The sequence below is a fragment of the Varroa jacobsoni genome, unplaced genomic scaffold (genome assembly GCF_002532875.2).
Source record: "Varroa jacobsoni isolate VJ856 unplaced genomic scaffold, vjacob_1.0 scaffold_1143, whole genome shotgun sequence".
Taxonomy (NCBI): Eukaryota; Metazoa; Arthropoda; class Arachnida; order Mesostigmata; family Varroidae; genus Varroa; species Varroa jacobsoni.
The window spans coordinates 160,224-183,516 of NW_019214045.1; the positions used below are offsets into that span (position 1 = coordinate 160,224).

General features: G+C 39.3%; 3 protein-coding genes across 8 annotated transcripts in view; 2 read left to right on the top strand and 1 right to left on the bottom strand.

Moving 5' to 3' along the window:
- Positions 1-65: 65 nt before the first annotated feature.
- On the top strand, positions 66-4,999 carry LOC111267070 (uncharacterized). 3 transcript variants are annotated; one of them, XM_022845047.2, is made up of 4 exons: positions 66-202; positions 2,206-2,487; positions 3,052-3,175; positions 3,344-4,999. In XM_022845047.2, the coding sequence occupies exons 2-4, from the start codon at positions 2,267-2,269 to the stop codon at positions 3,776-3,778; spliced, it is 780 nt and encodes a 259-aa protein (XP_022700782.1). In that variant the 5' UTR covers positions 66-202; positions 2,206-2,266; the 3' UTR covers positions 3,779-4,999. The 3 variants fall into 3 exon arrangements, with proteins under 3 accessions (XP_022700782.1, XP_022700783.1, XP_022700784.1); XM_022845048.2 differs by lacking the exon at positions 66-202 and adding an exon at positions 224-385; XM_022845049.2 differs by lacking the exon at positions 66-202 and adding an exon at positions 224-343.
- Positions 5,000-5,313: 314 nt separating this feature from the next.
- Positions 5,314-11,946, bottom strand: LOC111267069 (non-SMC condensin I complex subunit H). Of its 3 annotated transcripts, none has more exons than XM_022845045.1 (11): positions 11,878-11,946; positions 10,343-10,511; positions 9,830-9,980; positions 9,412-9,590; positions 9,105-9,249; positions 8,573-8,844; positions 8,032-8,257; positions 7,684-7,836; positions 7,119-7,292; positions 6,535-6,830; positions 5,314-6,121 (listed from the first exon to the last, which is right to left on the bottom strand). In XM_022845045.1, the coding sequence occupies exons 2-11, from the start codon at positions 10,481-10,483 to the stop codon at positions 5,894-5,896; spliced, it is 1,965 nt and encodes a 654-aa protein (XP_022700780.1). In that variant the 5' UTR covers positions 10,484-10,511; positions 11,878-11,946; the 3' UTR covers positions 5,314-5,893. The 3 variants fall into 3 exon arrangements, with proteins under 3 accessions (XP_022700780.1, XP_022700779.1, XP_022700781.1); XM_022845044.2 differs by having other exon boundaries at positions 11,825-11,939; XM_022845046.2 differs by lacking the exon at positions 11,878-11,946 and adding an exon at positions 11,649-11,746.
- Positions 11,947-12,252: 306 nt separating this feature from the next.
- The window catches only part of LOC111267068 (exportin-4), a 14,722-nt gene continuing 3,681 nt past the window's right edge, over positions 12,253-23,293 (top strand). For both annotated transcript variants that reach the window (XR_002684395.2, XM_022845041.2), the window contains exons 1-12: positions 12,253-13,587; positions 14,695-14,790; positions 14,994-15,095; positions 15,357-15,551; positions 18,347-18,655; positions 19,275-19,462; positions 19,849-20,016; positions 20,191-20,314; positions 20,637-20,820; positions 21,006-21,279; positions 21,865-21,997; positions 22,160-23,227. Coding sequence is in view for 1 of the 2 variants with exons in the window: in XM_022845041.2 (XP_022700776.1) it covers positions 13,528-13,587; positions 14,695-14,790; positions 14,994-15,095; positions 15,357-15,551; positions 18,347-18,655; positions 19,275-19,462; positions 19,849-20,016; positions 20,191-20,314; positions 20,637-20,820; positions 21,006-21,279; positions 21,865-21,997; positions 22,160-23,227 (2,901 nt within the window). In the remaining variant the exon portion in view is untranslated. The remainder of the gene's footprint in view (positions 13,588-14,694; positions 14,791-14,993; positions 15,096-15,356; positions 15,552-18,346; positions 18,656-19,274; positions 19,463-19,848; positions 20,017-20,190; positions 20,315-20,636; positions 20,821-21,005; positions 21,280-21,864; positions 21,998-22,159; positions 23,228-23,293) is intronic.

A 23,293-nucleotide genomic window follows, 5' to 3' on the forward strand; every position in this document is an offset into this window, starting at 1 on the left:
GCGAATAAGTGCATGTAGCAATGGGCGCTGGCATAGCGTGGACATGACATTAGCGTGTCCCTTTCCTGGAGCGACAGGCTGAGTGCGTTAATGCCATCTCGAATCGAACGGGCTTACCAAATGGGAAACATGTCGAGAAGGATATTTGATGATGCCCTCAACTCTCTGGAGTGTCAAGTATGGTAGACACGTAGTGAAAGGAGTGAGTCACCGACATCTGTAATACTCGTTTGGCTAGATATAAGCGGTTGCTAAAGGGTGTGGGTCAAAGCGGTTGCTTCTAATGCTTGTGTCAAAGAGTCACAAAACCTGCTGGTGAAGGCAGACTGTTTAGCTGTCAAATGTATGTGCTACGAAATGTACATGCTGGCAACGCTGTTGTATCGTATGTATCTTGATTAGCTTCGTTGAGCATTCTGTCCAAATTGACTCGTAAAACTAGATCATCATCACCAGCAATTATAAATACCATATCATTCTTATTAAATGGATACATGGAAATGTTATACTTTTTTACGGAGTGCTTGGTTTTAGCACAAATATGAGATTTAGCAAATCAACAAGTGATTTCTACAATCGTCAACGGAGTTATGTGTACATGCGTAAAATAAACAGCTCTGTTTTTCTATTCATATATGCATTATACAACCATGTATAACCAATGTAGTTTTTTAATGTAAATAGTAAGGTGGTACCCGCTATCCTGAACGTTCGTGCGTCAAGTACTTATAATTATTCAAAATTGTATGGTGATGTTTCGTTTCTGTTTATAAAAAATGGAATTACAATAGCTTAACATTAACAATACAGTAATCTTCGTTTTTTTTCAATGAACAAAATATACAATTAATGCAATAAATAATAAAGTTAGGACAAACTGAGCTTCGGTTAAGCTCGCAAGTTATAGCTTACTTTAAGGTTTCTCTGCATTTCTATTTTTTATAAGTGATTTAACAGTTGCAGCGAGCTTATGCATAATCAATTGCTTCGATCCTTGACGTTATCAGTATTATCTTATCTGATCGTTATTAGCAAACGTTGCGCATTTAAGGAGCAAATGTATAATCTTTATAAAAAGTAGTGAGCCTAGACAAGAGTTTATATTCAGTTACATTTACAGTTTTTACATTTATCATCGTTCATTTTTACATTCGTGGTGAACAAAAATCGATAACTAAAAAGCGTGGAAGGCCTTGAATTGTTTCAAAATCAAATTGCGCTTTGCTTAATTCCCAGTGTGATTTCTAACTTGCGGATATATCCAAAGCCTGTCCAGCTTCCATGGAAGCCTGTATAGGTCATCAATGCATAATCAACTATTACCGACTTCTTACATTATAGTCCACTAAAGATATAATTACACTCTTTTGTCTTTGGTTGATTCATCATCTGTAGATCATATGTAATAGGTCAACAGATCTAAAAGAAGGCGCGAGTTAACTTGTACACAATTTATTGTAATTACTTGAGAAATGCGACAGAGGTTAATGTTTTTACTATTGTTTCATATGCGTGACGTCATCGAGGGTATACTCTTTCCGATTAGACAGGGAGGAAGAAATTATTTGAGAAGCCGTTTTATATGAGCTTGATTCAAATAACGGCTCTAGTACCTCTTAGTTATAATATACTATTATTCAATCAATTATTTGGGGAGTTCAGGTATATCAGGTTGCTTCTGATCCCTCTAGTTAAAGTAAGTGTGCTAGCAAAAAACACATGTAAAATTCTGCAACTTTTATTGGGGCACTCTTTGTTGCCCCTTAAAATCATGTGAATGTTGAGCCAATGTAAAAATACACATTACTTGACATTGTTCGATTTGTGGTCGGCTTCAGTAACGTAATGCTTTTGCCCATAGATCCAGACGTCTATCGAGTTATTGATAGCTCTGTTAGAGAACACCCGCATGATTAAAACATAGTCCATCGAACTCTTATTGGACGTTACTTAAGGTGTAACCCTTATAAACTCATGAAATGTAAGAGATGGAACAATGAACGCAGTTAGCATTCTAAATATTAATAATCTATATTCTCTTCTAAGTTTTTCCATTAAGACACGAGCATATTTGCAATCTTGTGGGGGTTAAAACTTCTATTCGTCGATACCTCCACCTTTGACGTGTTTTGTGGTTTGATTTATTTACAGGAGCATTTAAAGGAGTTATGCCTAATTTTATCCGTGTTATTTTGTGCGTTGCAGAAAATGCTTGGAGCGTAGCGTCAGAACGCACAAGCTGGCGGCGAGGCATCCAACTTGATTGATGAGAACGTTAGCGACTTTTGGGTGGGACCTGGCGACGTCTACGGGGGTTGGCGCTATGGGCGTCGAAGAGATGGACCCGAGCTTGAAGCAGCTGTACCTGCAAAAACCCTACGTAAAAACAGCCAAAAAGGCCTCGCTACTAGCTACGATTTACGAGGAACCTGTTCAAAAAACAAAATCCAAAGAACCGCAATTGATGGCTGCTAGAGGTCTAAAAAGGTACGAAAATACCATAATTATATTCAAACTTCAACCGTGTAGTCTCTGTTGAAGACTGCTAGTTTGCACCTACTAAAATTGTTATTGAAAATCAGTTATTAAAAAGGAAATTACCAGAACTTCCTAGCTTAAAATTTGCTTCCTTTGCCAACAAATTTCGTTAATGGCAGAACTTACATGTTTGTTTCTGTGCACTGGGTCGTACATATTTTACGTACGTTATTAGCTACGTAATTGGCCTTCTTGTGTAATGTTAAGACTAGGGAAATGATGGTGTTTGACGTAACTGGTTTATACTGTTTCAACGATACGAGGAAGGCGTTCTTCCCTAAACGTTTTAAATTGCATCTCGTTGCTGTTATCTTACTTCATCGTTTCTATCGCATTTATTGCGTTGTTACTTTCCAACTTTTAAGGAAAGTTCTAATGTAACTGGCATAGTTGTACAAAAAATATAACATCTCAATATGTATGATATAAGTTATTAGCCGATTGATAGGTATAATCACGTATCGACCAATTCAAAATTATTAGTAGTGCAATTGTTATTGATGGTGTTCCTAGGTACCTCGATTTTGAATCTCAGGCCGAATTTGCAAAGAGGCGACGGAAGCGCGAAGCGCGAGCACTGTCCCACCAAATTCAAAAGCAACGAGAACGATTAGCTCAGGCAGAGCCGGAAACACAGGTTGGTTTACGAGCCGATATAACAAATGAGAACACTCATGGTTTATTTGCAGGTTAGACACGCAAGAGAACTGGTGCGATATTGTTCATGCGTCTAGCATTGTTTTGTTTCCCTGATTTGTTTTTGCAAATATTAAATTTTCATCGCTTTATACTTACATTTTGGCAGGTAAATGCCTGTGGACGACCAAAACGTCGTGCGGCTTCAGTATCGGAGGCAGCTACCAAGGTTATGACAATCCTTGACACGCCAGTAAAAGGAAATAACTACGTAAATACACCAAATAACAAAGAATACCGTCAAGACGTTGATGAAACGTATGCTCCCCCTAGGTCGGCCATAGTCCGTGATAGCAAGAATGTTGACAGTAGAGATCGAACTGATTTGAGACGAGACGGAGGATCTGGAGGCGATAAGGAAAAATCGTATGGCGGCAGGGAAAGAAAAAAAATTGTGAAGCCTCTTTCAAGAATTCCAAAAGAAGTACGCGAAGCTTTAGGTTGTATAGTTGACGTCGTGGTCACAATGGACAGGTGCGTGCACGCAGCCCAGATCTATTATTCTGACCATGACTATGCGTTGATACAACCAGATGGGATCTAAGAACGAAACAATTGTGTTCCTGTAAGATCATGGGAATCATAACATTCTATTCCCATAGAAAGGAACAAAGGGTAGTGAACTAGACATACGGGGTATAGCTCCCTCAGATGCTTGTATCAAACATCTCGTGTAAATTTTTGATTTAGGTAGTGATTGTGTCGGCAATCGAGCAGATGTACATGGGTAAAAAGTAGAAGCACTGCTCGTGACACCGGATTTCAACGATGTTAATAAATAATAGTATCACGGGCGAGTGATAAGCAAATGTCGCCTACACTGCTTAAAAAAATTATGTATAGAGTCAACAAATGGACACGATTTCATTATTACTTCGACGAGTAATCTCATGTGGTCTAGTTACTGAGTGGGTACGCGCTTGCGTGCGGTTTAGGTGTGACATGTCTATGTGTGTGTACAGTGCTGAAGGTCTGTCAAAGAATGACAAATGGGAAAGCTTGGAAATAGCGATGGAGGTAGCGGAGAAAAAATTCTACTCTTTTGTAGATAGGAAAATCGAAAACTTTTGGAATATATAATGAATGTAATTCATGAGTAAAGCGGTTAGCATAGTCGTTAGAAGCCAAAAGTAATAACAACAGTACATGAAATTCAGTGTTCGCACATAATAGAGAACATAGCTTACAAAAACCGCAAAGAAAAATGGGTCATAAGACCTTTATACCCGGTGTATAGCTGCTGACCGGTGGATAACAAAAATGTATTTATTTCGAGGTCGTTCCGCAGCCTGTAGAAGAATTAAACCGCCGGTATGTAAAAATAATAGTAATTAAATTATAATAAAAGCAAGTTGTTTTGTTTTTATAAAATTGATGCCCCAATTCAAGAGAGATCCGTTCGCACACTAAGCCTCCCAAGCTCGATTTGTCTAACGGGTCTTTTTGGGCAACCGTCTGGCATAATGCTAAACGGAAGAGCTTAATCCCTGGAAAATAAATAGTTTTAAACATATTTGGGAAACTGCAGAGGAACGTCCCATACAAAAACTTCATGCATGAATAGAGATGGTGAAACGACCATTTACGAAATGCGGTCAATGCGTGATCGAAATGCTAGACGACGAAAGCAAACATCGTCAAAATGCTTGTATAGAAAAACTGTATTTATAAACGAGCAAGCGTATTGACCAGCAAATTTTACAGCAACACGCGCAAAAGGTATCATCCCGCATGTTAATAAATTATTTTTTATATTCTTTACCTAGGGCAATTGTGTTTTGTTTGTAAAAACACAGAAATAGGTAGCAGCGAAATTTCGACTAATAAACACGTCAACTGACTAAGCTGAATGGGCAAGCTCGGATGATAACTTGGATTACAAGATTCTAATTTACGAAATCCCTAGAACAAGATCATCACTCTGTCCAGTCGATGTCGCTTGTACCTATCTACCTAAGTTTCGCCTCAACTTAACTATTTGTTTTATTAATATGGTAAAAGGTACTAGCAACAACAGTAGCAGTACAAGTGGTATATTATGGCAATTGTATAAATGTCTTCGCACAAAGCTAAACCTGATTAAATAGTGAAACAAAATCGCTAACATTTTATTTGATTTCCCGATTGATAAAAACTATATACAAATTTGTTAATTCACTTATGATGTACCCCTCACCTTTTCAGATAATTAAACCTTATGTATGCAGTTCATGAAACAGAATTTTTTCTTCTGTACACTCTGTCTACACTAAAATGAAATCAATGGTTCTTTATTATAGATGTTGACTACACTTTTTTTTGTCTTTTGAATGTTTTGTACACAAAATACACAAAAGAGAATGTATTTACTAGCTCTGATTAACCCACAAATTAGCACGTGCTTGAAGTCATGAGCCGCTAACGCAGTGTGAAGCAAATTGCAAAAAATAAGAATCCGCTTTGTATGTGTATTCAAATTTTAAAATCTGAACTACATCGACTCGAAAGAAACAGAATTAAATATCGAACCGATCTAATTTCTACATTCGTTATCGCCGCTCATCTGCTGCCGCTAATCTCTAGATACAATTTATTGTACTTGCTTAATCTTCATCAATAAGTAGACCTCCCTACAGTGATAACAGAATACAATGATAACGGTACTCTCACTGATTGGCCTCTACTTGTATGGGTTCGGAGCTTGATAAACTTTAAAATCATATTCGTTCTCCGATTTCAGCATAAGGTGTTTTTCATTGCAAAGTAACAACATCGAGACAAAGGCTAAAGGTAAAGAGACGTTTTTACGATTCATCTGGGATAGATGAGGTTGAACATCGTCAAACAGTTGCGAAAAGCTCTTCTCACCATCCATAGCCTCAGCCTTGTCCATACTGTTAGTTAAAACCTATGTAAAAATACCATCAACAAAATGAACAGGTAACGAATAACGTTAGATGATAAATATGGTGTTTGTGGTCCCTATTACGTCCACTATATATAACCACTATTGACATTTCATAAATAGTAATTCGTCGACTCTTATACCTTGATACGCCCGTATGCTCTTATTAGTACAGCAGTTTTTACTCTATACTTTGTTACTCAACAAATTCGTAGTTTTCCCTAGATAGAGGAGCTTTCATCACTTTTAATGGTGAAATCTTTACAATCCAGTTATCAGTAATTAGGGACAAATGTTATGCATCCAGTTAGCCAAGAATATTAGCGCTTTAGTTAAAAAAGTTTGATGTTCGGCACTTCGACATCCACAACTAGACTACAAAGATTGACATCGTTATGCACGGTTTCTGTACCTACCTTCCAATAGCTTTCCTTCATTTGACGAACGTTAAATTTTTTAGCGGCTTTCGTGTACGCAATGACAAGCTTTTCTGCAACGACTCCTGGTGCGCTAATTAGGTTATCGTATCCAAGTTCATCTTCTGCAGGTTGTGAATAAGGCACATTGAAGTCGTTGTCGACAGCCTCAACGTTTTCAATATTGAAATCCCGATCTGCGTGTTCAACGTCTCTTCCTAAATCGCTAAAATGATCGTCCGCGCAAGGGCTTACTGGCCGATCGTCTGCATCATCTCGATACTCAATTAATCGGCCTACTTGTTTAAAGACAGACAGAAAAAATGCGGCAGCAGTGCGCGTGAACCCTCGAACCCTTCGTAAATATTCGTCACTTAGCAAACATTAGATTTTGTTTTTGTTGTTGTTGTTATATTCATGTAACCATTTGTACTAGAGTGCGGTATAGTAGACTCTCACCGATTATGGATATTTCTTAAATACCCTAAAAGTTAGTAAATGCTTTGAATAAGTTCAACACGGAACAATTTTAGGGCGTGACTTAAGAATTCGAATTCAATACGTCTGTACAGTTTGTTTCATACCTTCACCAAAATCCTCCGCGGGCTTCTGTTTATTTTGATGTACGCTGATATTGCTGAGCTCGAACAGCTGTGTCAGGCGCTCAAAGCTCGATGGAGTAAATTCCACTGTGAGTGTGGTTGAATCGCTGGTCCAGCGATCCATTGTCAACGAAGCTAACGTCGTAGCGGACCGGGCTACAGTAGGAAGTAGACGTGAATTACGTATTGTATTATTATAAGTCCCACTATCAGCATTCTACTATATAAATCTATACGTATTCTTGGTATTTTCTTCTATGCAGAAACACACTTCCGTACATTGTCTATGAAACTCCACAGCAATGTACATGCCTCTACTCGACAAAAGAGTATCGATAACATTTCTGAAATGTAACATTCATGCCAAAGGCGGAAGATGCCAACACTCGCATTCAATTTTGAATTTTCTTTTTGTTTCAGCATGTTGTATCGCTATGACAGAACGCATGAAAACATATCTTTCAATGAGCTTAACACACGACTCACTTTTTCTCTAGTTGAACGCTGGCGATACTATAGTTAGACTTAACGAAGGACGATAGCTTACCTGGTGCCCTTCCCTTTGTTTTTGGCAAGTTTGGCTGAGCATCCTCAAAAAAATCGACACAGCTGTCGTCATTAAACATGACATAGTCCAAGTTTCTTTTACTTCGGTTTTTCTGTGCTTGTGTACCTCCAGGATTTTTTTTCTCGTGGCCCACTATATTAGAGAAAGACCGGTCGACACAACAATGTAAGAGTTCATACATATATGCTAAAAACTAAAATAAATACATCTCAAGATGGTTACTGTTTACGCTAATTACAACATTTGTGGAGCATTACTGTCGAATACAAACGTGGAGCCAAATTTAAGCGTCTTCTAACGATGACAATGTTTCTCCAATATACTTACAAATATTGAAGCGTCTGAGTTTGAACTGGGTTGGCCCGGCAAAGTTGAGTCCCTGTGACTTCAACTGCTCGAGAAAGTCAAACGCAAATATCGCAGTTTGGTTCAAAGTAGTTACTTCCCCAAAATTGTTTCTTTCCATAATAGTTGACATGTTAGGGGCAATGTCCATATGACTGTCATGAACATCCTCCGCTACTGGAAGTGGCTCTGCATCAGGGTCAAACACCTGTTTGAATGTCGAAAAAGCAGTTTTAGTATGCCCAAATTTCTAACAAACAAGGTGTTTCTGTGTGAGCACTACATCCTATATATAAATTTGAGGTCTAACTAATATTTATTGAACTTTGTTAGTCCACCATTGTCAACAGTGTATTATTGACCAGAACAATAATAATTTTGAACACCTGCGACAAGAAGAAAAACGATAAATTTTATATAGATTTGTTTGTAGTTCAAATATTAGTTATATATAAAAACTGAAATTCTACTACAGAACGTCCTGCATATGTATATATATATGATTAGTATCTTTAAAACGTACCACCGACTCATTAAGGTTGTTGTAATCGCCCTGGCTTGGGTGATTTGGTAGTGGACATGAGGTCTCAACCGCAAAAGTAGCCTCCATGTTCTGTTCGAGTAAGTACGTCGATAGTGGTAGGCGCTCGGCTATCGTAGGCAAATTATCAGCCACACAGGGGACATACTGAACAGAGCCATTAGCCTGCCACCACGCATTACTGCCTTCGATGTCTACAGAGTCCGTCTCCATTGGAACCAAATTGTATGACATTATTCGGCCTAAGGCGTTTCCTGGTTGCGATCAGCAGAACACAAATGCTTGCTGGACTCACTTGCTACTGACTGTTGTTATTTCTATTCTATAAATCCCATGGCCATTGAACTATGTCACAGTTTTTTCGTGTCATTGTCACCTGATGTTATGATTTGACTATTTATCACTATATTTTTTGAGAACTTCCTGCATAGATAAGAATACTATAATTTGAATCTGATCAGCATATTCTTCACAAAATCTCACTAGTATTATAATTATTGGTTTTGCATTGTACCATCGTTGTGGTGAACCGTCGTTAAAATGTCGTTTCCACTGATTTCGTAATCGATCTCAATATTTCCGATATGAGCGTTTTCTTCGCCGATGTATGTACTTCTCAGGCGACGCTTTTTCGCCTTTTTGGTTTGATCGTTCCTGTCCTTAAGAGATAAAAGAAACCAAACATCGCATAGTAATGAACAGGCATATAGTAAAATTCCTTAAGGAGAAAGTGCAGCGCATGCTTCGCAGAGAACAAATGATAACAGAAGTGGTATTCTTGCAACTACCTTTACGCTAAAATATACAATTAGGTCACTAACTTGATCGAGCTCTTCAGGTGCCGCAGGTATGCCACCATCGTTTACGATGTTCTTGCCAACACCTATGCCAGATACGAGCCTGAAAACATCCTGATGTACGGCATCTACTCTATATCCGTAAATCTTACCCGATGCATCCAGTGTCATGGAAGCTAGTGAGAAGTTTGTTGCATTGCCATCTGTAACAATGGAAGTTGAAACGTAATATAACACATATACCTGTTGGCAAAGCAACCTGATCATACATTCACTGAAAAATGGTCTTTCATAAGATATTTTTCCAAAGCATTTTAATTTAAGGAAAAAAATTTGCACCCAACTGATTTACACACTTCGACTCAAAGCTAGAAAAACAGAAGGTTTACCTCTAATGAAATCAGACATATTACATACTTTAAACAAATTTATTGTTTCATACCTTTCTCCTCTTTAGCAAACGAAATCATATAGTCGATAAGCTGTACATCAAACGCGTTCCTAATGGTGATCTTGTTGTCCTGTGAAAGCTTTACGCAGCTTTGGATATACGCTGAGAGTTGGTCACCTTCAAGATTCGGAGTTTGTTTATCCTGGAAAATTCAACGCCCACTATCGGTTTAACCCTGAACTGCAGGTGCTCATTAATATTCTCATTTATACAACTCATTAATAGTGCTCTTTAGTTATTTTAATTTCCGAATATTTTTCGATTTGGAAACGTGTTTTCCCAGCTTAGCGGTATCATAAAATTACTAAAAATAAAATTGAAAAAGAACTGACAAAATTACCAGAGCCACAATGTAAATCACTAAGAGTGTGGGGTTTTTCAATCGAAATTCGACTCTTTACATAAATCAATTTTGCTAAACGTATTGCTGGACATTACTTGTGGAACCGAATGGAACTGTGTTGCCTGAGTACTATAAATAAGACATGAGAACTTTGACCAAACCATTTCATTTTGTCGCTCCTCTGTCTTCTGTTGCAGTTCAAGGGCCCGCGCTACTCGGGTGCCTTGTAGCTCCTCGGCAGAGATTTCCCTGAGGTCTGCCAGCGAATCGGGCGCCAAAGACAACCGCTTGCGCCGCAACATCGTCTATATTTAGGTCGAGGTACTTTAGCTGCAAGTTATAACCATGGGCTGAGTTAGAATAACTTTTATAAGGATATACGAAATGTTACTTTTTTATATCTGAATTTTATTTCTTTACTAAATTGAACGTGAACATATCTGTAAGCGCCGGATGCGCTAACTAACCTCATCCATGCTAAAGGATAATTTGGCCTGATGCGAGTCAGTTTGAATAATTTAGTTGCAATAATAGTCATTGCCTAAATAATGAGGTATTCTAATGCGTTGACGACAGAAATAAATGTCACTTGATGGCATTAACAAAACATACCATAGTCTATATTGGTCTGTATTGACAGATTTCAGTTAGTAATTTCCACGCTTTGTAACTTTATATACCACTAGGTAGCACGTTCTTTTTACAAGATAAGATAAATGATCGATTCTCATAACGGATAGCAGATATCGAGCATTCATTTATAACTTGGTCAAAATCCATATATGCCCATAATTCCCCATGGAAATTATTAGGTCAACGATAAAAAATTTTGCATTTTTGACATTAATATGACTTAGAATGCAGAGTCCGATTTTTTTATAGAGAGTTGGCTACCAAATGAAAATAATACAGGCATATCTGCAGTTATCATCTAGCTTCTTTACAAGAACATAATCCATGCTTCGATCCTGAACCAAAGACAGCTAGATAAATTCATTTTAAGAGTGGCTTTAGAATTATAATCAAAGATATTTTATTATACAGTGTTTTCGATTATCTTCATATGGATTACTCTGGACTGAACTGATATGTCTAGATTGCACCAGTTGCACTTTTAAATGGGCCCAATGAGAACAAACACAGCTGTTGTATTGCGTACCGTTTTGCTAAATCGAAATTCCGAAATCAGTATTCTCCCCATTACGTTTGTTTATTGAATAGTAACTTGAACAAATTCAATTGAATTCTAAGGGTATTTGTTGTTAATGTTATTACTGGAAATATGCATTTTGGGTATCTTTTAAAATGATGATTTCAATTAGTTTTCTACTACCATAATTTCAGAATGCAGCTAAAACCCTTTTTTTTTTTTTAAATCAAGCTTGTATCGTGCAATGACGAACTTTGATTCCAGTAATGTTTTATAGGTCGTTGACACTTCACATATATAAACGTAAACACTCGCACCTCAACTTGTTCTTAGCGTTTTTATTCTGAATAATTGTTTCCTGATTTTTAGTCTAATATTTTCAAAGAAGGTCGAAGATGTGCGTTAAACAGATTGCTCGTCACACAACAAATACAAACTGTTCACTCAAGGACAAACAACCTGTTTATATTTAATAAGCTTTACTCTGACAGACCTTTGGAAAAGATAACCTCACAAATTCGAATCTAACTTTAAACAAATACACACAGTCCAGGATGGGTTTTAACTCCCGCAATAGTCCTGATCCTCGCTGCTTTGTCTAACCGCCAAAATTCAAACACCCAGAAAAAGACCCGGAAATGACGTGCCCTCTGCGAATGCACTACAAAAAATATCACGATGTTCTAATTACTTTGCATTTATACCATGTACCTCCCAGATTCACTTAAAATTGCAGCCATGACAAATTTTGTTCGATTCTCTTATAAAAAAAACTGCAATATTGATCTTTTAAGAGAACTTTCTCTCTCTCTCTTTCTCTCTCTCTTTCCCCCGTAGCGTTGCCTCACCTCGCAGACGGCATCCAAGTCTCGCAGCAATAACCTTCCCGTAAGTTTTTCTTTCCCACTCACCCCGATGGTGGTGGTAGTGCTGACGGCGGCTGTGTTATTATTGCCGAAATCGTCGTTGTCGTCAGCATCCATCCTGCGGCGCTCATCTGCTCAATCACAGAGCTGCTTCGGCGCTCAGTCTGCTGCTGCTGGCCAGGAATCGAGTGTTGGCTATACCCGTTGCGGTTGATTTCATTCCTGAGGTTGACCAGCTTCGTAGCCGACTTAAATCCCGAGCTAAATTCGCAGTGACCGGCGCCGTACAGCACCGTTCGATATACGCAGGCCGTTTGAGCAGTACGTCAGTCAATCAGCAGATTCCGAGGAAGTAGTTACAATCAAAGAAGTAAAAAATAACACAGCTATTCAGTAGATGTAGATGCATAGCTGGACAAATCGGAAAGCTTTTTCTCCAATCGGATGTCGCTATTGCAGTAAGAGTACCACTCGTATGGAGGTTTATCACAGACGTCCAGTAAACAGAGTATTTGTGTATATGATGGCAAGGAATTAACATATATCTATGTAACGTCGACGGACGCGGCCGGAGTCTGCAGTACACCGCCGACTTGCTTGTATCTGAGGAGTGAGACCCGAATCTTCTGCCTGTCAATGAGTTTGTTGTTATAAAAGTGTTTGTGTGCAGATGAGTGTTATTACATACCGCTGAGTGGAAAGAAGTTTTAAAGTATATAGGGAACTTTACGCGAGCTATTGTTCTTCGTGGCAGTCGTAATAGGCGAATAGCGTATGCGACTCTTATTCAAGTTGTTCTGTTCTGTCGTTCACAGCAGATCTGGTATAGTTCTATTCAGTTTTATATTTGTTATTAGCAAGTAATATCGCTGTTTTCATCGAAGTAGCACCTATAACGTGAATTTAGTCAGTACTTGTAGTCGAGTGTCCAACGAATTAAACAATTGGGGTTGTGCCCAATCGATCCAAGACTGAGCCGGTTGTTCGCTGGAACAAGACAGCATCGCTCTCAGCCAGTTGAGTCTGTGCTTTTTTATGTCTCAAACCTGTGAGTGAGTGAGTGTGCATACGTCTTTGTAGAAATACGAGAGATGTTCGCAGTGTTGAAATCTCCCACATTTGTTTGACTGCTTTGAACTGGTCGGAAACGTCTGTTCATCGACGACGACGACAACAACAACAACAACAATAATAATAATACGAATAAGCATAACAGCAAGACGACCGGCAACACGAGATTAAATTACGGAAGCTACATATATATGAATAAGTGACTCAGATCATATCGAATTTATTGAAACATTGAAAATCCACGCAATCGTCATTCAGGATGCAGGTGGCCAGCCAGCAAGCGATGCAGGAGCTGGAGAATGCTGCTAGGACATTCTTGGTAAACGAACTATAATTGTTTATCCCTCTCTTGACCGAGTTAACTACTCATGTTGCAACATAGCTATAGCCTTCTATTCGACGCAAGCTTCGTTTATTTATTGATTTATCAATTTACGATAGGGTAGAGTTCTTCCAACTATTTGAACATTTTCACAAAGCGAATTTCGATTCTAATAATCCCGGATAATCGACTAATATGGATATGCGTGTCGAAATCTGACATCGACATCATCAACCAAGTGTTTTGTCACTAGGGCTATTGGCTTGTAAGCTAACCACGCTGATGACTGATAGCAACCCCTCTTACTATTGTTATTATTATTCCTTTGCAAAGAATATATTGCGACTGACTACTTCGAGTTTGCAATCAGCAGCAATCGTAGGAGAAAATAGAAGGTATAATCATTTATTTTTATCCTGGATGCACATACAAAGTTTCTGCTTTCCATTGGAACCGACCATCAGTTCGTATCAGATATTACTTTTATACAGTTTGTGAGCAGATTGGCAAACTCAGGAGAAATGTAGTTGTTTTTATTAGGTAGAGCCAAAATAGCTATAAAAATTTCTGAAGCGGGTTTCGAGAGGGCTGGTAAACATACATAAACAGAGAAACTTACCCTGCTTTAAGCGACCGAATATCGAATTGTAGAAAACGATAAACTGATTGTTAGAAAATGGTAAATTATTATTAATAAGAAAAGAACAGGAAAAGAAAAAATGCATTGTTGTATTCGAGAGCATCACGCCCGTGTTACGGCCAACCCTTTCTAATTCGCATTCGATGAGTAAGCTAGTCTAGAACTCATTCACCAGTATCCACACTGAACAGTATTCGTTACGAGCGGTACTAAATGACCAATATTGCTCGTGAAGTTCTTTCAGCTTGAGAGTGGGGCTCAATGTAAAGTACACTGGGGCTTTTTCACAGGTGTGAAAAACGCTCACTGTGAGTTCATTCTTTTTGTTTTTGAGGGTGTTTTACTAAGGACCCTGGATAAATTTTGATGTTCAACAAAAGTAAAGAAGCTAAACATGTGCATTAAGCGGATAGGGCCATTACGTCATCGTAGCGCGAAGCTGAGTGCTTAATTGCGGTTTTCAGGCTCCACCAAATTTCGTGACGTCAGAACAACGGCATGCAGCCGAGCAGGTGTTCCTGCAGCTCCAGAAAACAAAACAGCCCTTTGATCTCTGTAAGGTAAGGAGGGCTTTTAACTCCTTTTTTTTTGTATGTAATCTGATTCAGTGGATATGTTGTATGGAAATGCGACAACGCATTGCGAATTATATGTTTTGGATATACAATCTGACAGTGAGGCGAACACACGCATAGGTTACCAAGCTTCTAAAACGATTATGACCAAACTGTGCCTTCAGAGAGATTTCATTTCATATTTTCAGGTGCTTCTGGAGGAAAGTCAGGTTCAATATGTACAGTTTCAAGCAGCCACACTGCTCAAAAACGCACTTATACGTGAATGGAAGGACCTTTCATTGGAGCAGGTTAGCTATTCTAATAGAATTAGTATTGTTTTTTTAGGTAATACATGCTTGTTTGGTTATTGATATAATCTGAAAACCGGCCGCTTGGTTCTAACAGATTTTTTAAACATGCTCATCGTAACGATCTGCTACATTCTATAAGTTTAAATGACAATTGTCTTGCGATTTTCTATCTCATAGCGGCGGTAAAGATGAAACAAGAACATAGCGTGCCTTGTAAATAAAATGTTTTTTGTGTGCGACTGCTTCTTTTGGTGCCAGGTCGCGGCGTTGCGCAATTATCTTCTGGCTTACCTGACATCACGTGAGAACATGGAGAATTACGTTCGCGAACAAATGGTTCTTGTTCTTGCAATTATGACCAAGAGACAGTTCGTGGACGGGGACAATGCCATTATCACGCAAATGCTAAACGATCTCAGTCAGCTGATCATGAGCGATAACAACCGACTCCAGGTTGGTGACAAAGACAATAGTTCAAGAATTTAGTTTAAGATCTGATAAATCTGAGCGTGCTGTATTCGATTGCCAATGCAAGATGAGCGCACTGGTGACTAAAAACGCGGCTGCGCAGGCAGGTGTAGCACCAGCCGCCATTCCACCTACCGGCTATTGTACTAAATAGACAATCAAACAGAACCTTAGGAAAGCGCGTTAATACAAAGAATATTTTATGAGCCAATGCAACAATAAGTAATTAAATCTAGAAAACCCGAAACACGATTACTGTCTGCGAAGACGACACGGAATGCGCGGAAACTCTAAGAATTTTTAAGATATCTACTGGGGTATTGGCAGAAGCACTGTACGAATACTTAAGGGACCATGGTAACGTACACCCCACGACAGTAAAGAAAATTAGAATTCGTAGTAGCGATAGCAGACTCTCTGTTGAGGTATTTTGACGTTGGTTATGATAATGGGAGTCACCATAACAGACAGGGGAACGATACTGAAATGTTGTACTATCGTGAGATTCCACGTGAAAATTTTTTTCTCCTCTTAGCATGACTCGCCGTTGACGACAGGCCTGCCATATCTACGGGCAAACTATATCTTCCCTAAAAATGAATCCTAGTTGCATTTTAGTAATGTCGCGTTTTAGTAAAACTCAAATGAATTTAAGGAAAGGATATTGATAACTTCTGTGCCAATCATAGATTGATAAAATTTGTTACGGATCCCACCCGACAAACCATAACATCACATCTCTCCTCGACATTTTCCCATACAACAACGACTTAATTTCAGACGTCGGGGTGCTCCTCAATCCGATCGGCTTGAAGTAATTTTTGTTTGAATTCTGCATCTTCGGACCTATACACGATGAGCAAAACGATCATCAGAGACTCAACTATGAAAAAGAAAATTATGCTGCGATAAATTGCAATCTGGACCTGGTAGAGTAAGAAATATTTTTTGACGACTGCGCGCATGTCAACATGTGAGAAAGTTTAAGCTCACTAAGTTACCAGCTAATCGAACGCGTCCCACACGAGCGAAAGGTACGGTCGCAAATTAACGAATATATATCTCAGTTATTGTTTCCTCTTAAAAATAATGTGATCAGCATAAGGTTGCGACCTGAAGGAAAAGATTACTGAAGCGAGCAGAAGACAACGAGGAATTGAAGAATACAACGTTCTGCGGCACAGGGACCCAAGAGCGATTCACAGTTATGTATGTATACGAATAGCTTTGAAAAACGCGCCGAAAATTATTAGGCGCACTGGCGGCTGAACACTAACAACAAATGATCGCGAAAAATTATAAATATTTAGCGCTTTCTTGGGATCTAGAAAATCGTCGAACGACGAATTGCTGTGGTGCAACGAATTGGATCTCCAATGCTTCTTGAGCCATTTCAACTTAATGTCTATAATATAGATGTCAGCCCGGTAAAGATACTTTCCAAAAAAAACAAAGTATAGTGCGATTCCGAAGAGATATCCGTCATAAGTGTTTAAGAGGCTCGGAATTTCAATCTATAACGAGTATTCAGGCGATTTAGCGAAAATGCCCAAGTGCCAGGCATACTGCAAACAGCCATAGTGTGTCTCGTGTAAAGATCGAAGGTTGAGTTTATCAACAGAAGACTATTATAAGCGGTAGCACGTAATTTGGTAGAAATAATTATTTATAGGGCTATATTCAAGAACGCTGGCGGGTAAGAACTAATATTTGATGCTGAGTTCACCTGTAGACCAGGACGAAGCACCAGTCTGCAGTTATTAAAAACGCAATTCGAATCAGTAAAGTTCATCAATATATCTTAGATTTTTGACGGGACGAGCTTCGACCTCAAATCAGCGTTTAAACGCGTTGCTTCAAATTTCCAAGATGCGTCGGCGATTGACCGATGAAACGATTTCTAAGTTTTTTGCGACCGTACTTTTCGTGCCAAAGTATTAAATACTCATATATCGTCAGGGCCACCTCAAGTTTGTCTTAAAAGACAACCCTAGCACCTTTCGTGTAAATTTTGTACATAAATTCGAGAATGTACATATCGCCATCGGAATTTTTAAAGATATATTGAAGATGATGTAAAAATAATATACAAATATAGATAGTAAAACAACAAAGATAGTAAAAATAAATAAACCAATCGATTACATTTCAAACTATCAGTTGAAAAATGTGCCATCCTGATTTTCGGCCACGGAAATCCTTATTATTTATATTTCATTAGCGATCCGTAGCTTAGGAGTTACTATGGTAGTTACGCTAAAATACAAAGTACCTGTGAGAGATATAGTTATCTGCCTAACCCGCCGGTCTAACTGGATCTTACCTTCAATTATTTTGAGCAACCCAATTTCGTATACCAAGCTATTCAAGATGTATGTTGAACTACACGTAATATACGGAGCACTCGTGTAACATCCAAGTTCGATGAAAGACATAAAAAACGCAAAACGCGCTGCTCTCATATGTCAGTGCGGGCAAAAACAGAAAGGGATCTCACCAATTCTCAGTAGGTTTAGCATCCCTGACTATTAGACGTTCGAACGTATCAAAAAGTATCTTCCAAGTTTGAAGACAGCATTGTTTGACCCAATCAAGGCGAAGAACAGATCATAGAACGAAATTTTACCCAAAATTATCGTTGGCGTATAGATAACCTATCCCCGTAGAGAACCTCCCACGTGCTGCGCGGGCAGTCGTGAAATAATAGGTAAAAAAATATATCCATATATAACAAAACCTTTAAAAGAAGTGTGTCGTAATAATAATGATCATAATAATAGGTGGTCGGCTGTTCGGTCTTGGCGGCACTACTCAACGAGTTTGCGTCGTCGACGCGGGCCTCGGATGTTGGTCTTCCGTGGGAGGCTCACTTGCGTGCGAAGAAGATGTTCGAGAGTATCCATTTACCACGTATCTTCGAGTTCTGTCTCCATGGTCTGACCCAAGCCTCAAGAATTCAGCAACCTATTCCCACGGACGCACTCTACTTGATCAGGAAGTTCCTTTCACTTGCCGAGCAAATCCTTTCTTGGAATTTCCACTTTACCATGATGCTGCCAAGAAAGCTGGTTCACCTATTTGAAACTCAGGTATTACATTATAGCAGGTTTTTATTAAATGGAGTCGGTACAAATCATTCTTGTCGGGATGTATAAAAAAAACAACTTGAAATTTGGCTGCTGAGATTAGACATTTTATGTCAATAGCCTTGCTGAGAAAGCATTATGGTGCGATCACTGGGTGCCTTCGGCTGACCATCTTTTTCACCACAACGAATGTCGTGACGACAGTCATGAGTATCAAGGGGACGATAGCGTAATGTGTACATAACTCTACTTCGCTGTATTTTTGATTGCGTTAGCCGATCTTATTGATGTATTTTAACAAAAAGCTCACTAGTAGTCTATTTTTGTGCACAACTATTATTGTGCAAAATTGAGCTAGCAAAAATGGGGTATAACTTCGGAGGTATTCATCTTCAAGGGTAAATGAGTTGAATTTCCTTCACAAATTTTGTCGCCTACTTGTCTTTTTGGATATTGCACAGTAATTTTCCTTTGCGCTCTTTGAATAAAAGTTATGCCAAATATTAAACGTAAGCCCATCACAATTACTGCTGAGATGAAAAATGTTGAAAGAGCTCAGATACTACATGCGTTTATCTTTCGTTTGTTATGGTATTCTATGTGATTAATGCTGAATATGAAGGTCTGTCCAGCGCTACGGCCAGGTCGTGAGTGGAAAGCTACCCTTTTACAAGCTCAAGTACCAGCACTCTTCTTCAAACTGTTCGATATGTTTCATCATGACCCGGCCTTGGCACATCATGTTGTACAGTGCATCAATCAGTTATGCACACTTAATGGACTGATATTCGTCTGTCGCGCTGATCAACGGTAAGAAGACAGCGCCAATAACATGGCTGAGATGAGCTGAGTATTTAACTAACGAGTGCCGATTTACGAAAAACAATAGTTGATCTTTTTCAGTGAGATTAATTTTAAGAAATCTAATTAAACTAAAAGTATTGGATTTTATTGAAAACAATACGCAGAATTGCTGGTTTTCTAACATCAGATTCGGATGCGGTGATGTACTGAGCTAAGCAGTGAGTGTTTTCATTGTAGTACGATAAGTAACGAAAATATTCCATAGATTTGAATAAAAAAAAGCCTGTACATTCAATCAGATTTCTTGTGTTCATTACTGTGACTAATTAGAGTAATAACATGCATAATTCACTTGATCGCTCATCTAGTTATAATTGTCTATCTCGTTATAGAACCTTTATAGGATGGATGCTTGAAGGAATTTTAGCAATGATCGGGCGACTTCCGCTTCCGTCGCACCTTGTCGTCGGGGTATCGGGCGCCGTTGGTAAATTGCTCATGTTTCAGCCAGCCGCGTTGATGTCGCTTAATCCTGACATTCTCGCGTTATTGCTGCAAAGGTAATACTGCGACTTAAACAGAATGTAGACATCCATTAATGAGTTTAGTTGTGGGTAATCTTTATGTATATTTTCAATTCTAAGTTGTTTCATACTTACCTTAGTAGCTCAGTGCTTTGTATTTTCATTTTCTTATGAGCAATTGATGTTACATCTGTAATGGTTTCTTTCCAGAATGACGTGTCTAACATGTCACTTGATCGAGATGGCTGCGCAGGAAGAAGCACAGCTAGTCGACGATGAAGTATACGCAGAGAGTCTCGAGTCCATCCTTGCCAACTGGGCGACGCTATGCCAGGTATGAGGCGGGTTTTTGCTAAGCATTGTTGGCATTCACTACATTCATTCATATAATGGATAATATTCACCGAAGTATTTTGCGGGTATTGTGACTTGATTATCCACGTTGCAGGAATCATGTCCGATAATAAAAGGATTTTCGGAACCAATATGCAACATTAATCAATAAAAAGGTTTGCCTTTCTATGATAGGATCGATCAGATCTTTGCATTTCTATCGCCCATCTTTTCTGCTCACAGTGGACGCTTTCCTGCTCATATCCGGGTTTTCTTCAAAAACACCTACGTGTTCTTTACCCTGTCCCCATCTCGCGTTTCAGGACAGCGCGTTTGATGAGCAACAGATGCGCGAATCGGTGCTACAGATATTTACAACCTATCTTCGTGCGCATTTGGCGCCTCCGGACGGCTTGAAGCCCCAGCAATGTGGGGATGAACGTGAGATTGATGAGGAAAACGAAGAGGATGATCGAACGAAATTTAAGAATCAGCTGACTGTAATCGGTTAGTCACAAATGTTTGGTTTCTTTGCTTGAGCAGCCAATTACCTTTGCACTTTAGAAGTTTTAAGTTCCGAAGGAACATTTCAATAGTATTTGATATTTCATCTATGGTAACCGTTTTAGGTGTAAGTTTCGCTTTTATTGCTTTTACTTCTTTTACCATTGACAATTGAACTCGTCGTTTAGGTGTAATGGGCCGTAAAATCTTAGATCAAAGCCTGCCTATGTTAAGTCAGCTGTTGGAAGCAAGAACAATGCAACTTCAACAGCTGCTCGAGGGAAACATGACGGCAACAGCCCAGTTTGTGCAATGTTCGGAGGACGTACACTGGCTAGTGCTCGTCTCGGGGCACGTACTTTCAACAGGCGTAATCACTGGTGAAACAAATCTAATTCCTCAGCCGATCACAAATTTCTGCCGATCGAATGAAGCGAGCGTCAGCATTGACTCAACGCTGAGGCAAGTTTCAATTAGGTTTAATTAGCATACACTAAGATAAATTACGATTTGTAATTTTCCTTTTCTTAGAAATACGGGCTCTAGTTACACACTACTATAGTTAGCTTTCTTCATTCCATGATCAGGTATATATTTATTCATATTTTTTACATAGTAAATATTCAGCAAACCAGTAAACAAGTGTGCTGCAGATTGAACTGGAAACAGCATTATTACATACTAAGGTAATGAATAAACTTGTTAATGACTAAAGACACTAGTTGCTCTTAGAAATATATAATCCGTAATTTCTTATGGCAATAATATCGCTGTTACCAATCCGTTTGACAAGCGGACTTCGAATCCGTGGGCGGGTAGTAGGAAATCCTTGAAGACGGGTGAATTCGCGAACCTCTATAATACCTAAATATGCAATTATTATAGCATATAATACAGTTATTAAAGCAGCCCTACTTGTGCAATCATAGTCCAATAGGTATATTCGAGGAGAGATGCCAATATAATGGATTTTTTGTCTTCCAAAACTCTTGAGTTTGGTGGTGTTGCTTTTTTTGTAACGTATCTGTGGGGTGTCATTTTTTGCAGAGTTCTGTCTCAACCGTCACAACCTGTCACAGAAACTAACGTGGATCCTGTAGTACGTATGCCTGTTGCAGTATTTCGACTCTGCGAAATGGAAACCCGTGCTCTTGACGCGCGGCTACATTGCAGTCCGGAGGTGAGCGACAAGAGCATTCCATTCTGGCCCATGACGATTAGTAAAAATTCTATGCTGATATAGATTGCTGGCTGTTTTTAAAGTAGATGTTCATGTCGTCTGTTCACCGAAAGAAAAGTAGTAAAACATAAGATGTTGCGATTTTACGTTATCTTTTATTAGGTGGGCCGCACCCTGGTGTGGTTTCTTCGCCACTGGTGCCCGGTTTACTTGCTTCCTGATGAGACTCGTTACACGGAATTAAGCGTTAATCTGCTACGCTGTTTCGGACGAGATTCGGAAGCTGGCCAGTGGGTGCTGGAGTTCGTCGTCAGCAAAATTAAGAACAATCTTCTTCGGTGGACTGGCGAAGCGTCACTTCTTATCGATTCGTGTCAGTGTTTAATGGTGCTGCTAAAATCAATGGATCGCTGCTCAAGGGCCATCAAGTGTCCGTCCCTTTTAGATATTTTGCGACTCGAGTGTTGTGGCAGCTTTCATTATTTGCCTACAACGGCTAAACGTTCGCTCGTAAAGGCGCTTGTCCTAGCCGGTACTATGCTCAAGGAAAATGAAGGCCAGTATTTCGAGCAGCTCCTACGACCTATACAGGACACCATGGAACAGCTCAGAACGAGTGACTCCTTCCGAAGAGATTATCAGCAAGAGTCAATAAGGCGAAATGTCATTGATTTGCTCGAGAGGCTTACGGGTGCGATTGATGGCGTCCATGTGACCAACGCCGAAATGATGAGCCGTTTTGTGTTGCCGTTGTTGCCGCAAGTGGGCGCTTTGCTAGAGTTATACCACAATTACCAGCAGATGGTCTCTGCGTGCATACAAGTATTTCTGTCAGTGGCGGTCAACATGTTAAACTTTTTGGAGAAACCCGAATGCTCGCAGGTGTATGCCTGTATACTGGATATTATGAAAGGCTACGCGAAGCACCAGTCGGGAAAGTTGACGATTGATCCGTCGGCTGAAGAAGCCCAATATCAGGATATTCTCGACTTGGTACATCTACTCGGTGAGGTGTTGCTTAAGGATATAATGGGCTTTCTTCCGGACGTGGCTCGAGATGCGGAAACCCGCGTTGGTGACCAGCTCACCGTCGCTGATGTTGCTTTTCATGGCCTAAACTTTCTCATGCCTCTGATGACGCCAGAACTTCTTCGTTTCCCCACACTCTGCTCAAAGTACTTCAGTTTCGTAAATATTGTCGGCGAGATGTACCGGGGAAGAATGTATGAGGTAAATGTTTTTGCAGCAAATTTTGTTATTCAGCATCAGTTTTATCCAATAGATAAAACTGATGCT

Bases quoted from the DNA above. Each gene is read 5' to 3' on its own strand.
- LOC111267069 (XM_022845045.1), bottom strand. From the start codon at position 10,483: ATGTTGCGGCGCAAGCGGTTGTCTTTGGCGCCCGATTCGCTGGCAGAC. The intron at 9,981-10,342 runs GTTTGGTCAAAG...TGAATTTTCCAG, and splicing joins AGGAGCGACAAAATGAAATG to GATAAACAAACTCCGAATCT. The intron at 6,122-6,534 runs GTAGGTACAGAA...ATTTTTACATAG, and splicing joins TGAAGGAAAGCTATTGGAAG to GTTTTAACTAACAGTATGGA.
- LOC111267070 (XM_022845047.2), top strand. From the start codon at position 2,267: ATGAGAACGTTAGCGACTTTTGGGTGGGACCTGGCGACGTCTACGGGG. The intron at 2,488-3,051 runs GTACGAAAATAC...TGGTGTTCCTAG, and splicing joins GCTGCTAGAGGTCTAAAAAG to GTACCTCGATTTTGAATCTC. The intron at 3,176-3,343 runs GTTGGTTTACGA...ACATTTTGGCAG, and splicing joins AGGCAGAGCCGGAAACACAG to GTAAATGCCTGTGGACGACC.